This window comes from Peromyscus maniculatus, chromosome 20 (genome assembly GCF_049852395.1).
Source record: "Peromyscus maniculatus bairdii isolate BWxNUB_F1_BW_parent chromosome 20, HU_Pman_BW_mat_3.1, whole genome shotgun sequence".
NCBI lineage: Eukaryota > Metazoa > Chordata > Mammalia > Rodentia > Cricetidae > Peromyscus > Peromyscus maniculatus.
In genome coordinates, this window is record NC_134871.1 from 15,611,732 (window position 1) to 15,628,242 (window position 16,511).

Sequence of the window (16,511 nt, forward strand, 5' to 3'; positions counted from 1 at the left end):
CCAAGCATTCTGTGGCCTACACCTATTTAAACAACCACAGATCCCATGAGATTTCCCACCTTCCATGTCCAATGACACTGGAATTGTCCTGGACTTATTTATGTAGGATTTCTAGAAGAAACTGTTTGATAGCTGACTTCCTGAGATTCTGGCTCTTAGAATCTTTTCAACACATCTTTTGTGATGTTGACTAGTTTCAGTTGTATAATTCATGGACAAATTTGCCAGACCAGTATAATTCCCTACTGCACTCTACATCTCATTCTTATACTTTCAGACAAGAGTAGTTACTACTCTTCATTAGTAAGGTTATTTTTACAACAAATAGAGACCATTACAGAAAATCAAAATTGAACACAATGCAGCGAACTACTGATTATAACACCAACAGATACCTTTATGTCATAGTTCCTGCCTCGATAGCCCAGGAAACATTACCAAAGATGTGGTCGAAAGAGCCAGAATACTAGGATGTCAGCTTACCTTCAATTTCTGTGAGGCAAATAAGGGCACTAGCTATAGCCAATATTGATTGAGGTCTTTTGAAACCCCCTCTCCAACAACTGAAAAAAAAATATGCCACACCAGGTATTGGAGATTTTGTTTAAATCATGTATGGCTGCTGGGAGAACACCACAAATCTATATATCAAACAATTACTGGTATCACTTTCAAACATCCTACTTCTCTCCATCTCACTCTGTCCCCCTGGCCCCACATTTCTCCATTTTTCACTTTATAACATTTGTGACCTACTATTCCTCTCTAAGAATCCCTGCCCAATGCATGATCCCCCTTTAGTTTCTTGTTTTTTTCTGATAAGCTATGATATGTATTCACATCTAGAGATTTGAAGGTAGGATTCACAAATTAAGTGAGGATATATGGAATTCCTGGGTCTGAGTTCCCTCATGCTTTATAATATGTGTTAGTTGTGTGGATTTACCTGTAGCTTTCATAATTTTATATTTCTTTACAGATGAATAGTATTCCACATTTTGAATATATACCACATTTTCATAATCCTTTCATCAGTTAAAGGACATTTAACATTTTCATTTGCTAGTATTGTAGATAAAGTATAAATGAACATGGCTGATACACAAGTATCTGGTGCTAGGATTTTAAGTCATTTGGCCTGTGATAAGAAGTAGAATAGCAGGGTCATACAGTATATTTATTTTCATTAGCTTATTAATCTTTAAGACAATGTGAATTTGTGATTTTTATTGAAGACTTACTTGGTTGCTTTCTATTTACTTTGTTCTTTATATGTGCTCAATTGCCTAAAGAGAGGAAATATAACAATGCAAATGTTATATATTTATGGAAAATGTGCATGAATGTGTACAATATTTAAATTATACATAAAACAACTATTCTCAAGAAATATAGATCTAATAAATATATTGCATATTATTCTTTCTCTTAATTTTCTAAATTTTTATGAATTGGTTTTAAGGCAAAAGAAGAACTTTATGGAATCTGAAGGCAACCCTCTTTAAATGATTACTTTTCTTTGCAATAGTTGTACTAAAACTACTAACACTAACAGTTTTTAAAAAAGTTATTTGATTTGAAATCTAGTAATTAAGCCAACAAAATCAACATAAAGTCATCTTGAATTTCAGCTACTTGGAAAGATTTTTCATTGCAAAGTTTGGAGAATTTTATTATTACTTTGGATACTTTTCAAGGAACATTAGGCGTTACCTCTTTGTGAAAGGATCTCTATTTGCATTTTTTTTTTTTTTTTTTGGTTTTTCGAGACAGGGTTTCTCTGTGTAGCTTTGCGCCTTTCCTGGGACTCACTTGGTAGCCCAGGCTGGCCTTGAACTCACAGAGATCCACCTGGCTCTGCCTCCCGAGTGCTGGGATTAAAGGCGTGAGCCACCACCGCCCGGCTTATTTGCATTATTTTTGAACACACTCATGGACCTTCTGTTTTTACAGCTGTACAGTGTGGCAACCCGGGAACAACAGCAAATGGGAAGGTTTTTCGAATTGATGGTACAACATTCTCCAGTTCTGTTATTTATTCCTGCATGGAAGGCTATATCCTTTCGGGACCCTCTGTTCGACAGTGCACAGCCAACGGAACATGGTCTGGAAGTTTGCCCAACTGCACAAGTAAATTTTTTCTTAATTCTTCATTCAGGTGAAAATGTATAATGGTGTCATCAGGTTTTAACTGAATTTTACCTCTTTGAGATTAAAAGATTATGAATGTTTATGATTAAAATATACACTAATGATTTCAAGAATTGGTAGTCTCACCAAGGTATTGTATTGGCTAAGTGACGAAAAAGGAATAAAAGAAAATCAGTCATATTTTATATAATTTAATAAACTTTAGGAATAGTTATAAAATATGAGTTTATCAGAATAAAATTATAATGGATTTAATTTTTTATTTACAAATCTAACTCAAACCAATATCAGTCTTGATGTTGGAAAGCATGGTCATTATTTATGAGTGCTTACCCTGAAAAAACTTATAGATATTTTGATGTGGTAAGTCAATTTTCTTTTTGTTTTTGGTTTTTCAAGAAAGCATTTCTCCGTGTACCCTTGGCTATTCTGAAATTCTCTCTGTTGACCAAGCTGGCCTCAAATCCAGAGATCTGCCTGCATCTGCCTCCAGAGTTTTGGGATTAAAGGTGTGCACTTCTAATGCCCAACTGTAAATCAATTTTTATTGGTGATCTGTTATAGAAAATCAGTCCTGATAACTGGCTTGCTGTGATGAATTCTTAAAATCTTATCCACCAATGTCTACATCAGGCATAAAACCGTATTTAGGGTTAGGAATATACCTTAATTGTACAGTTCTTGCCAAACACATATGAAGCATTGAGTTTGTTCCCAAAGCAGTGGAAAAGGTAAGTCAAATAAAGAAAGGAAGGAGAGAAAAAAGAAACCAGAAAGAGAGGGTAGAAGAAAGGCTGTAAAAAAGGATGACAGAAAGATATAAAGTAAAAAAAAAAAAAAAAAAAAAAAGCAGTAGGAGAAAGCAAGTATTTAACCAACACATCCATGGAAGACCATGCTTGACTAAATGTTGGGTTTGTTGTTTTTATAGTACATGTTTTCCTTTTATCTCAGAATGAGTATGCCCGATGCCCAAGAGGAGAGAACCAAAAGAAACAAATTCAAAGGCATTTTCAGAGGAGCCTCTTTCTCTCTCTCTCTCTTCTTCTCCTTCCTCTCTCTTAAACTCCTACAATTCTTTTTCATATATTTTAGGCTTCAGTTTTGATGTTTTTGTGGGAATCTTGAGTTTGTGAATGAGTGCATTTCTAAGTTTATCACTGATTCTTGTGTGTTTTCTTGGACTTGCCACCTTCTGCTTGATTTGACTCTTTCCAAATTGTTTTTTGATTTATCTTATGATAACTTGTATTATGTTGTCTCTTAGATGCTTGCCTTTTTTTCCTCCCCAAGGGGAGACAGAAAGGGATGGATCTTGATGGGGAGGAAGGTGGGGAAAACTGAGATGAGTAGAATGAGGGGAAAATATTAAAAATTATGTAATAAATGCTAGGCTGATTTCAAATATTGGATTGAAATTACAACATCCATCCTGTTATTTTAATACTTCAAAGAAAAGTATTGTGCTAAACAATGTAATTCAACAGTCAATTTTACTAAAGCTGGGGATTTGCTACATGTTGACCACTGTATAGGCCACAATATGGTTAATTTGTTCATAACAACCTTAACCATGATCAGAAAAAAAATTTCTCTAAGAAAGAAGCAAAGGGGTTTCAGTGAAAATTAATCAGTCTAAAATTCTACAACGAAAACAACTAAGAGACTATTAGGATTTCTACGTGGAAATGTAATTGAATTAGAATCTATGTTTCATATTTCTTATTATTAATGGACAGTGATTCTTAATTAGAGTCCTATAACTTCCGATAATAGCCTAGACTTGCATTGCATGAGTCAAAAAAAAAAAAAACTGGAGAAATGGCAGTATTCAAGGACCTCTGGACTACTGTCTGTTCTAAACATTTTTTTATCATTTATGAAAAAAACATTTAAATTGATTACTATTTAATATATCAAAATAATTAAATTCAAATCAAATATGATTTAATACATTTGATTTACCTTACTTGCTATTTATAGGTATTGCTTTTTATAGTAACTATAATCAAGGCCTTAAGAATTAATGTTAAACAAATTAAAGTTAGCATTGAAAAAATTAAAATACTTGATTGAGTGTTTAAATCACACCTGACAGCAAAATTCTATGAAAACTCAAATACTTTAATTATGTAACTGTATTTTGTGGGAATTCTTTCACTTTGTGAGAATGAACAATGTCTATCCGTTCCTTATAAGGAACTCAAAGCAGTTGCGCTGGAAAGTCTTTACCCAGCATAGATTATGACTTCCTTGTAGCTCCATAGATATAATACATTCAGTTAGCTTCCTCAAGCCTATCAAGTGTTTATTCTACATGCTCTCAATACCAACCCAGGCCAAATAACCACATACAATTAAAGTAGAATTGCATACCAAGGGCTATGAGGTACATTAGGGAGTGGCTTAGCTATCAGTTGATGGTCCAATGACCCTTCCCTTGCACCTCCTTTTATGAAGGAATGCCAATAATCAACTAGTCCCTTGCATTCAAACTCATCTGATCTCATAAGAATAATGGTCAATTTGCTAAGATGACCACTTTCCACAGTGTTAGGAAAATATCTGAAATTGTGTAATTCATAAAAAGCATAGGTTTCTTTTCCATGGGTATGGAGGCTCAGGACTCTGAGATAAAGTAGTCATCAAATTCCATGTCTAGTGACAGCTGCTCTCTTACAATATGGCTTTTGACCTTCAGTAGCAGAAGGCAGAAAACAAAGAGTTCTAGCCAATCCAAACCCTGTGACATGGTTCTAATTCCATCTATGAGAGCAGAGCCCTCACATGGCACCTCTGTGAAATCCCCACCTCTTATAGTACTCCATTGGGGTGAGATAAATTTCTACAAAAATTGTGCATGGAAGCAAATGTTCAAACAACAGTGCATGGACAAGCTTATGTGCATGCATGCAGGTACACACAAACATACAAGTAAAAAACCTTCAACTTCTCTTTCTATTCTGGTTCATATTACAGTTCACAAGTACTAATGTCTTATTGAATATTTACCATTTAAATTGTGGTTAACTGCTCAACATAACCCCTCTCCTTAAAAATCATGTTCCTGAAAATGTACCATTATCATTTCTAGTTCACACTGGAAACATTAGTAATTTGTGTATGTGAGGGTGACTTTCTTTGCCATGGTAAACCAGTAACTGTAGCAGCTAAGATTAATCTCGTGTGTTCTACGCCTGAAGCAGTGTTCTTGTGTTTCCATCTGATCCTGTACTTTGTGTTTTTCCTCTGGTTTTATTGACTTTCTTTCTTTTCTCTCTTCATTCCAATAGTAAAGAATACACAGCATATAATAATAAAATAATATCAGAGCAAGGCAGATAAGCCATAAAAACACTAAACATACTAATTCATAGCCTTTTCCTCACAAAAGTTTCTAATTTGTATTTCCTATTCATATTACAATTCAATTTATACAGAATTATTTTATTCATTTCAAATGGTCATGTGTTTTGCACAATAGTCTTTCCAAATAACTCTTTCTTCATAACCACTGAAACTGTTTTTAACATGTGAAGTAAATTTTGCATAAGTCAACAACAAATTTGCATTTCTTTCAAGAGACTGTTTTAGAGTGACCAGTCAGTGGGAATGAATGGCATACAGTGCCACTGAAGCCCAAACACAGTCACTGGTAAGGAGATTGTTAGACCCAGCACATTGTCTTTTGGAGTTTGATTAAGATTGACATGACAGAAGTTCATTATTTGTAGGAGGAATAATTACTAGTAGCTCTTAGGAAAGTCAATAGTGCCCTTAAAACATATTTGTTAATTTATCTTTTTCTAAGTTTTATGGTAAATAATAAAATATATGGTAAAAAATAACATATAATATTGAGTTATATTTCAATTCATTATACTTCAAAAGTTTGATAATTTAATTTTTTCCTCTTGTCTATTATTGGGCAAACAGAGTCCCCAAAAAATCTAAATTAGAGGATGGATCCAATTTTAGGCATAATACTAGCATGTTTTATTTTTAATTTATGTTGAAATATTTTGCAAAAAATACATTAAGATGAAACATAAGAATAACTATTGGCATATAGTAGAATCAAATTTCCTATGAATTGACTACTAAAACCCATTCATGGAATGCATACTAGCATTGGGCATCACCTCCAAAAACTGATATACAGAGGTCCACAGGAATGTTTCCCAATGTCTAATATTTCACAAGTAACTTTGGCAGTCCAGTCAAAATGCCACTTAAGACTTTCCTAATTGGCTGATTTTGCCAATATGCTTGCTCTTATCAAACAACACACACACACACACACACACACACACACACACACACACGCACGCACACAAACACACACACAGAGATACACACAAAGACACAAAGTCTCTCCCTCCCTCCCTCCCTCCCTCCCTCCCTCCCTCCCTCCCTCCCTCCCTCCCTCCCTCTCTCTCTCTCTCTCTCTCTCTCTCTCTCTCTCTCTCTCTTCTTTGTTATGCTTCAAAACTCCTAGTTCAGTATAAGGATAAGTTAGCTGAGAAGCATTTTAGGCATTTGAATGGTTTGCAGAAATACTTTTGAAATTACTGTAATTCAGTAATAATGGAAATGCCCTCCTCTCCCATGTTGTGACATAGCAAAATGGCTGTACCCAAGAAAATTCTGCCTGAATTATTAAGCCTTAACATTAGATTATAGATGGTGTGACAAATGACCCTTTTAATGAACTTCTATCTGAAAGTACTTCTCTTGAACAAAAGTTCTTCCTCCCTAGCATTCTTCCTTCTGTAACTGCAGTCATGTCCTTATTAAGCCAGTGCTGAGGGAGAACTTTCTCAACACCACTAGTTTTCTCCTTGTGGGTTTAGGGTTATATCCAGAAATCAAGTTTACACAGTCAAATCACATGCAACATGAGCAGAGGAATCTTAATGGTGAAGTTACACCAAGAGATGGGACTAGGATTTCTATTTCCAAAATGACCAATCCCCAGTGATGTGCATCTGGCAGGTCTTATACACTTGAGACAGAGACAGTACATTTAATAGATCAAGTTGAGTGATGAGGATTCTCAGGGTGTTAATTCTCAACAACCAGCATGATAATGGTTCTTACCAGATCCTTGTCACAAACCCAGAATAATGAAATCTCTCTGAGATTTTTTTCTTCTTCTTTTAGGAGATAGTCCTAAACACAGTGCTGATTTCACAAGAGAGAAAACCCACAGCATCTACCATGGCATATTGATGTCTCCAATTTTAGGGTAAAGCCCTAAAGAGGTACTGTTCTAAGGTCTTGCCTACAAAGACCAAAGCCTCTTTTGGTAGCTGCAAACAAGCTGGTAGGGAATGAATTGACTTGCCAAGCAGGTGCTATTTACCAAGAGTGTTGCTGTTGGAGACTGACTCTTCCACTGGCCTTTGCTTTGTTAGGGAGTCACCCAACAAACCCTTCTGAAGCTTTTATTGTCAGATGTTCATTAATGCTGCTGCCACAGTGTGCACAGTTCCTGCTCCGTGCCAGGGAAGGAAGCCTGCTGTCTTCTTGAGTGGTGGATGCATCTTAGCTCGTGTGCCCTTGCAAACCCATGGCTATTCATTCTAGCCAAGATTCCAATTCACTCTGCAAAAGGCCCTGTCCAGAAAACAAGACTTTGGGGATGATTGTGTTAATATCCTCTCCATTAAAAATCTGGGTGAAACTATGAAGTAACCTAAAGAAATACAATTTAAAAAATTAATATCTTTAGCCATTTTTATATAGTGGTAAATTTAGAAGATATAAAAAGTATTTTGGTAATGCACAAGATTATCTGTTTCCTATAAAACTCTGTTGTACCTTACTAAAATATTTTTTTCTTTTTGATAATCACTGGAAGAAAAGTTTTCTTGATATAAATTTAAAAATATAATTTAGGTTAAACTTGATGAGTTGGAATGTTATCAACTACCTTGCAAGGCAAAGGATTATATATGAGATGTCTTACATATTATTCTTCAATTTAAATGCCAATATTCATATTCTTAAAATCCATAGACTCCTACAAAATAGAATCATACATAAAAAATCTTGACATTAATCAATCTTAGTAGAAAACTAGTAAAACTTAATCATAATGACCTTCAAATATTAGGAAAATGAATTTAAAAAGAATGCAGGCAATAGAGGAGAGTGACCTTCTGGAAAGTATTTACCAATGCAAACTTTTTACCTTACCACAAACAGATGATTTGATAAGCCAGTCAGGATTAACCATAAGAGGTGATATTTTATCTGCATATGATGATCAGCCTAGTTTGCATTTTACTTTCTCTTAACTGTCTGAAATCTATTAACCAATTCATTTTCCAAATCATACTTGAAAACAATTTGCACTTTTAGGACATCCTAAGAACTGTTTTTGTGTGTTTGTCTCTTCTGCCCAGCTGTCCCAAGTGTTTCTGAAAGTCTTTTGGTAACAATTTAAATGAATCATTTTATATTCAGAAAGCCAGACCAAGACCTCGCTGAAATCAATATATAGCCTATGTCGAATAAGGATTCTGTATTAGAGTTTAGTCCACTTTGATAGCTATCACAGTTTCTGATCTATTCATTTTTAATTTGTCTTTTGTAACTGAAGTCCCTGGGATAATGGGCATGAGCTGAGGGTTATTGTCTTTAACCCACGACCTAGATAGTGTTCAGGTCTATCAAATCGTCACAGCCTTGTGTCCCTTGCTCTGTCTAGGTTCCCTATTTTCATTTCTACTTGTGAGGCCAGTGTAAGAATTGGCAGCAATGTCATTGTTTGATAAAGGTCCTCACCATACTAGTTTCCATTTTCCTTGTGAAATTGAGCGCAAATGTGGACAGTCAAAATAATATATTAACTAAAGTTCATGACACAGCAAAGCAATGTCTTCCTCCTAGATGTCAATGCTATAGAGTCCTGTATGTATATGTTATGGCTATTAGCTTGGTGTCTCCGTGGGGCTCCTAACAGTGGGGACTGGTATATCTCTGACTCCTTTGCCTGCTCTTGGGATTCTTTTCTTCCTAGTGTGTTTCCTCCTCCAGCCTCAATAGGAGGGCTTTTGACTTGTCTTACTAGGTCTTGTTTTCTCCTGTTTGGCTCTCTGTCACCTCTGAAGGCCTGCTGTTTCTGAAGAGGAAACAGGGGGAGTGGATCGGTGGTAAAGGGGAGGTTTGTGGGGAACTGGGAGGAGTGCAGGGAGAATTATAACCAGAAACCATTCTGTGTCCCACCTAGCCCGTTTGTATTGTATGAGAGAAGAATCTATCTTCAATAAAATAAAACAAAAGCTTTGAATTCCCAAGGCCATTTCCATAATACCCCTGGCACATTCATTCTGCAATAGGGACTGTAAATTCTTAATGGTAGTCTTTCAGCCTAAGTTGATAATGAACTGTTTGGTATGAGAAATGTGGCCACAGATAGAAACATAGATATCAAATGTCTTTAAAATCTGATTTTATTATAACAAACTTTTAAAAATTAATGTATTATTTATTTATTTATTTATTTATTTATTTATTTATTTATTTATTTATTTAATGTATCCATGGGGATGCACAAATGCTACAGTACCATGTTTGTACCTTAGAAGCAACTTGGAGGAATCAGTGCTCTTCTTCCAACATGTGGGTTCTGAGAATAGAGTTCAGGTCATGAGGCTTGATGGCAAGGACTTGTACCTGCTGGGCCACCTTGCCTGCCCTGCATTCCAGTGTCTTAATGAAGTTTCTGCATGATCACACACACAATGCAAGTTAAAAGTGCTTAGTGACATAGTTTCCTATAACAGGATGACATCTTAATCAAGATCTTTTGAAGTCTAGGTGACAATTTCCGGATGACATGCATAACATCTATAATAAGTATTCCTGATTATAATCAAGACCTGCCAATGTGTTCATTAAATATGCTTATGTTTTATGACTAGAAATGAGCATGGTAGCTCTTTTCCCTACATATATATTTGAGCTTATGCTTACTACTTGATGTTAAATATGGGCCATGTTAACCGTCTGCCTTTCTCATTTGTTATTGATAGTCATCAGTTGTGGAGACCCAGGTATACCAGCCAATGGACTGAGATATGGAGATGATTTTGTGGTTGGGCAAAATGTTTCTTACATGTGCCAGCCAGGCTATACTATGGAGTTAAATGGTTCCAGTGTCAGGATGTGTACAACTAATGGCACATGGAGTGGAGTTATGCCAGCGTGTAGAGGTATGAAAATAGTTCTGTCAACATTCCAAAGTAATAATCATTGCATGATTTTCTGTTTATAAGCGAAGTTAATATATATTTAAGTATATACTTACTCTGTTCCTTTTTTCTGATACTAAAATATGAGATATTCTTATTTTAAAGTTCTCATATAACATGCAGATGTTTTAAAATAGTGAGTTCGAGGCCAGCCTGGTCTATAGAGCAAGATCCAGGACAGGCTCCAAAACTACACAAAAATTTATTTCTCCCTATTGTTAGTCATCATAATAGAACCTTCTCATTTCCTGCTTAGAAGTGTGTTACCTCTCTTTTCCCCTCATACCTGACACTTTTCCAACATGAATCTTCCCCAGGGGTAACATAACACAAGTTAAGAAAACTTATAAATTCAAAATTAATTATATATTTACAAATATGATAATAGGCTTTAAAATAAGAATCTGCATGTTTTCAGGATGCACACTGAATACTGTAATCAGACACAGTTTGTCTGTACTTGAAAAAAATGCTATAAAACTGCTTCTAAATCCCCCAGTTTCCATGCTGAGTTGAAATCCAGCCAAGGCACCCAGCTCATCAGCCTCACAAGGTCCATGGGAAATAATTTTATGTAAGATACATGATTGTCATCATTTGCAATATACCGGAAAGAAGGTCACCTGCTCTGTCTCCCCCTTCAATATTAGGAAGCTTGCCGTTTTGTACAAAGAACTGAGAACCATTATGCTGCCAATGTAGCAAGCATCCTCCTCCAGGGTTTCATTTTAGGGATCCTTCAAGAAGACTAATAGGAGGATAAAACATGCCATACTGTATTGTCCTCCAAAAGGTTAAATAGCGCATATGCAGCTCTTAATGATAATTATTTATTTATTTCACACTGAGGGTGTTTCAACAGCTGTGTCTAATTACTTTTAATGTAATTGCAGCTGTTACCTGCTCAACTCCTCCCCAGATCTCTAATGGAAGGCTGGAAGGAACAAATTTCGACTGGGGCTTTAGTATTAGCTACATCTGTTCTGCAGGATATGAGCTGTCCTTTCCTGCCGTTCTGACCTGTGTAGGTAACGGTACCTGGAGTGGTGAGGTCCCGCAGTGCTTACGTAAGTAGGAAAATTTTTATAATAACCATAATGTTTTAAAGTAACATTTGCTGCATAAACCTTTCAAATTTGCTAGGCTGTACCCAGAGAAGTAAAACTCCCTACAAATCCACAATTAAGATTTAATCTTAAAAAGTCAATTTTCATTAATGTAGCTTATTTTCCTTTATTCTAGTCATTATATTCCTTCCAGTTTGACTCAAAATATTTGAAGAAAGGTGCTTTATTTCAATATTTTTTTCTAAATTATTCTTTTTTTAAAATGCCTTTAGAGACCATCTTAAGAACCATTACTAGGATAGAGGGGGTGATGGAGAGACACTTTGAATTAGTAATTTTTTAAAATTGAAACAAGAAGGAGGAAGCAGAGGAAATACTTATATACTCACTTTTAATTATTAACTATACAAAAATAACAGGGCTAACTTTGTCTCAATCGTTTTCCATGTATCCTTTCTACTATGCATTACAGAACACTGCAGTGAGGGTATTCAGCCACAACATTTTCACACATGACACCTAAAGTCATAAAGGGAAGCAAGATTGTGAGAACAAACAGGGGTTATTCTGCCACCATTTAAGGACCCAGTTTTTATGCAGCCTGAGATCACATAGGCAGTAACCAATACAGTCTGAACTGAAGCTCAGGTAATGTTGCCGTGTTATTTGAAATGAATATTCATTTCCCACCACACACAAAGACTTAAATATCCTTCCTTCTATCTATTTTCCTCATCTTCTCACTAATTGCCTTTCTACATGTGACCTTTCTTCTTTACTTATTAATTATGACAGTTGTTTGATTCCTTCAAAAATGAATTAAAAGCTCCTGGAGATGTATTCTTCAGTATATAGATACACCCAGATGCTTAAAAAAGTCTAGAATAGTGCTTGTCTTAAATAAAAAAATATTTTGAGTGGATTCATCTAATTAATTTTTTAGATATCCTATAATCCTATAAAGTTGGTCTCTTCACTGGTTATTGTAGAAAATTAACATTCCCCAGTGTTACAAGATTTGAATTTCTTACAAAGAAGTGGCTGTCAACTTGGCTACATTATTATCTAAAATGCAAGCAGCTCAGTACACCAGAGAGGTTTCTTTTTTCTTGAATAAATCATCAGAAGTGGGGAAACCTATTTTAACCTGGCTCTTTGGTGATGGGAAGATGCACCTCTAATCTGGGCCGCACCTTCTGGCGGCAGCCGCCATGAAAGATAGAAGACTGAAGCTGTCCTCTCTTGACTGTGTGCTCTCACTTGCTGGCAAGTCCATTCCTTTAGTGGCATTCTAGCCTACTTCTTTGGGATTCTGATGCATCCTGAAGCCCAGCTTAGATGTCCAGCCTTGGACTGAACAGCTACTGTATTATTGCATCTTCTGTTGATCACCAGTTATGGCTTTCCTAGCGTGACTGCAGTTTGTAAGCCATTCTAGTAAATATGCCCTGAATGGTTGTTCAATACTATGTGGTCAGATCTAAAAGCATATACATGCAAGTAACACTAAAGGGACTTGGAAGATTACATTATATATGCATATATATATATATATATATATATATATATATATATACACACACACACATACATATGTTGTTTTGCAAATTGCAATAACTATTCTTGATTGTCACCTTGACTACTTCTGTAATAAATGAAAATGTAAGTGACTGGGTACACCTGTGTGGGTAGGAATTTTTAAAATTAAATCATTTGAAGTAGGAACACCCACTTTTAACCCACATCTTTTAAGGTGTAAAGCTGCATGTTTATTGTGGGCCACACCTTCTGGTGGCAGTTTATATAAAGGACATGGAAGAAGCAGCAGCTTTTTCTCTTTGCTTGCTCTCACTCTCCCTGGCAAGTCCATTGTCTCACTGGCACTAGAGCCTACTTCTTCATGGTTCTGAGGCATACTGAAGACCCACTGAGACAGCCAGCTTTGTAGACTGAACAACTATCGGATATTTGGATCCTCCATTAGTAGACAGCCATTGTTTTATTAGCTGGACCACAGCTTGTAAGCTATTCCAATATATAGCCCATATAAATTATGTAAATTAATATATATGAATTAATAATTTAAACTCTGTTCCTCTGGAGAACTTTGACTAACATAAGGAGCAGGCCTATTTTTCTCTTACATATTTTATCAATATTTTGAAGAGGAAACAATTAAGATATTTGTATATATATAGGCATACATAAGAGTGGTCCTATCAATAGGCAATTATGAGTCAGGAAGGTTCTCTATAGCACATTGTTGAAATATTGTCTTTTGACAGGTTCTGAGGAAGGTGCAGTTATATCATCAGTTTTGTACCTTCCTAGGAAACTACTAGTGTTTGAAGGAGAGTTCTGAACTTATTGTTGCAGAAGAAGTTTTGGTTAAATTCTGTGGGTCTCAAAATCAATCAACACATCCACAGACACAAATATGAAAGTAGGAAAGAGCTGTGAATGTTGTTAATTGGTTTAGAAGGGAGATTAGAGTGGGTGGAAGTCCAAGCACTCAGGATATACTCAGTGCATATTTTAAAAATCTCAAAGAGCAAATTCAACCAAAGGTATTAAAATAAATGGGGAATAAAACAAAACAATAGAAAAATATTTAGAACCCCAAATGAGAAAATTATGATATTAAATTAGATGAATATATGAAGTTGAATAACAAATAGAAATATTTAACTATCACAAATACAGTACAATAAAAATCCTGTTGAATATGTCAGTATCATGAAAGAATCAGAAAAAAACAATTTTTATTAAATCTATCTATTATCTACCTACCTATGACCTATCTATATATTTGTTCTTCTCTTATATAGTACATCCTGACTGTAGTTTCTCCAACCTCCTTTCCTCCAATTCTCTCCTATCCATCTTCCTCTCCCCCAGATCCTCTCTTCCTCCATTGTTTCACTTCAGAACAGAGCCAGCTTCCCAGGGATATCAACCAAACATGATATAACAAGTTACAATAAGACTAGGCACGTATTCTACTATATAACAAAAGGCACATACCACACATAAAGGCTGGATGAGGCAAGTAGGAAGAAAGGGGTCTCAAAACAGGCAAAAGACTCAGACAGAGCCACTCCTCCCACTGTTAGGAGTTCTGCAAGAACACCAAGCTACACAACCATAACTTACATGTAGAGGACCTCAGTCAGATCCATACAGGATCCCTGATGGTTGCTCCAGTCTCTGTGAGTCCCCTACGAGTCCCGCTTAGTTGATTCTGTGGGCCTTGTTCTTGTGGTGTCTTTGCCCCTCTGGTTCCTAGAATCTTTCCTGTACCTCTTCCATGGGATTTCCTGAACACTGCCTAATGTTTGGCTGTGGGTCTCTGGATCTGCTTCCCTCAGTTGCTGGATGAAGCCTTTTTGATGGCAATTAAGCTAGGCTCTAGTCAACAAATATAGCAGAATGTCATTAGGAATCATTTCATGGACTCTTTTTTTTTTCTTTTTTAGTTGTATTAGGTTCTATCCTAGGTCATTGGGCTATCTAACTTCTAGTTCCTGGCCCTTCAAAGATATATATTAGGATACATATTTCAGTGCTTAGAGTACAATAAGCAGATACCATGTACGTGTGTGCATGTGGGTTTTTTGAGTGTAAGTAAATGTGTTTGTGTGTGTATATGTGTGCATGTGTATCTGTATGGTTGTGCATTTGCAAATATGTATGTGTATGCATGTGCACGTGTGTGTGTGTGTGTGTGTGTGTGTGTGTGTGTGTGTGTATGTGTGTGTGTATGTACAATCAGGCATATGTGAAAAGCAGTACAAGCTTTATCTTGCCTTAATTACTACAGCTAATGGAGCTACCTGTGAACCATATGTAGAGTACAGCTTTGCAATGTGCAGCTAGAGATTTATTGTTTGATTCTGATCAATTTAAATCAACAAAAATTCAAAGCATCTGGCATTTACTAAGTAGCATGCTACACAGAGCAATCAGACTAATTACCTAAATATTATGTTTTAAACATTATAATTAGAAAGAAATTGAAAATTTTCACTGGGGTAGGCTATCATAGATATTAGGTTAGCATAATATTCAGTTAATTTTCATTGTTTTTGAGAATTACTTACTCTATTGCATTTATTATTTTGGTGATATGTGTCTCCATTTTGACTTCTAGCAAAGTTTTGTGGGGATCCTGGCATACCTTCCCAAGGAAAACGAGAAGGCAAAAGCTTTATATATCAGTCTGAGGTTTCATTCAGCTGCAATTCTCCTTTCATACTAGTGGGATCAAGCACCAGATTTTGTCAAACTGACGGTACTTGGAGTGGCTCGTCACCTCACTGCATAGGTAACACTCATAAAGGCTGGCTAAGCTCTGTGATTGAACAGTAAGAGGTGGAAGGGACATATAATGCTTGTCTGACTATGTAAAAATGTAAGTGGCTAAGATGGGGGGAAATTATATTTAGAAAATACTGAAAGTGAATATAAGTGGTATATGTTTCTCCTTATCTTTATCCTTTCAAGCTAAACAACAAATCATGTTCATATAAAATGAAACTTGCTCCAAAACATAGGTTTTTGAATGACAGTACATATATATCTTCCATCCTAACACTATATACCACACTTAAAGAAATTCACCAAGTAGCTGCCATGCAAACAGTCATAGATGACCAGCCCTAACCTCCCTAAAGTAAATGACATACAAGTGTCCGTACCGTCCAAGTTATCAATCCTGTTTCCATTAACTGCTTTTGCTTCTTAGGAGACTATTACCCTACCTTCTATCTGAAGCAAATGTTTCATATACATTGATTTCTTGAATAGCCAGCCCTTTTTTTTTTTAACTTTTCATCTACAGAGTTGCTTTGGTATCAAGTACTTTGTTCTGATGAAAAGTTTAAAAGTTCAAAAACCACATAATGCATATAAATGAAGTCAACTTGAATTATGTATGTGTGTGGGTGTCTGTGTGTGGGTATGTGTGTGTGAGAGCAGAGCTAGCAGAGGTCACAGTTGTCAGATATTCCAGGAGCTAGAGTTCCAGGATGTT

At 35.8% G+C, this 16,511-nt stretch overlaps 1 protein-coding gene across 3 annotated transcripts in view; it reads left to right on the forward strand.

Annotated features, from left to right (window-relative positions):
* The window catches only part of Csmd3 (CUB and Sushi multiple domains 3), a 1,148,052-nt gene that overhangs the window by 1,099,924 nt on the left and 31,617 nt on the right, over window positions 1-16,511 (forward strand). For all 3 annotated transcript variants that reach the window (XM_006993205.4, XM_042265493.2, XM_042265494.2), the window contains 4 exons: window positions 1,954-2,130; window positions 10,194-10,373; window positions 11,306-11,479; window positions 15,630-15,803. In XM_006993205.4, coding sequence (XP_006993267.1) covers window positions 1,954-2,130; window positions 10,194-10,373; window positions 11,306-11,479; window positions 15,630-15,803 — 705 coding nt within the window. The remainder of the gene's footprint in view (window positions 1-1,953; window positions 2,131-10,193; window positions 10,374-11,305; window positions 11,480-15,629; window positions 15,804-16,511) is intronic.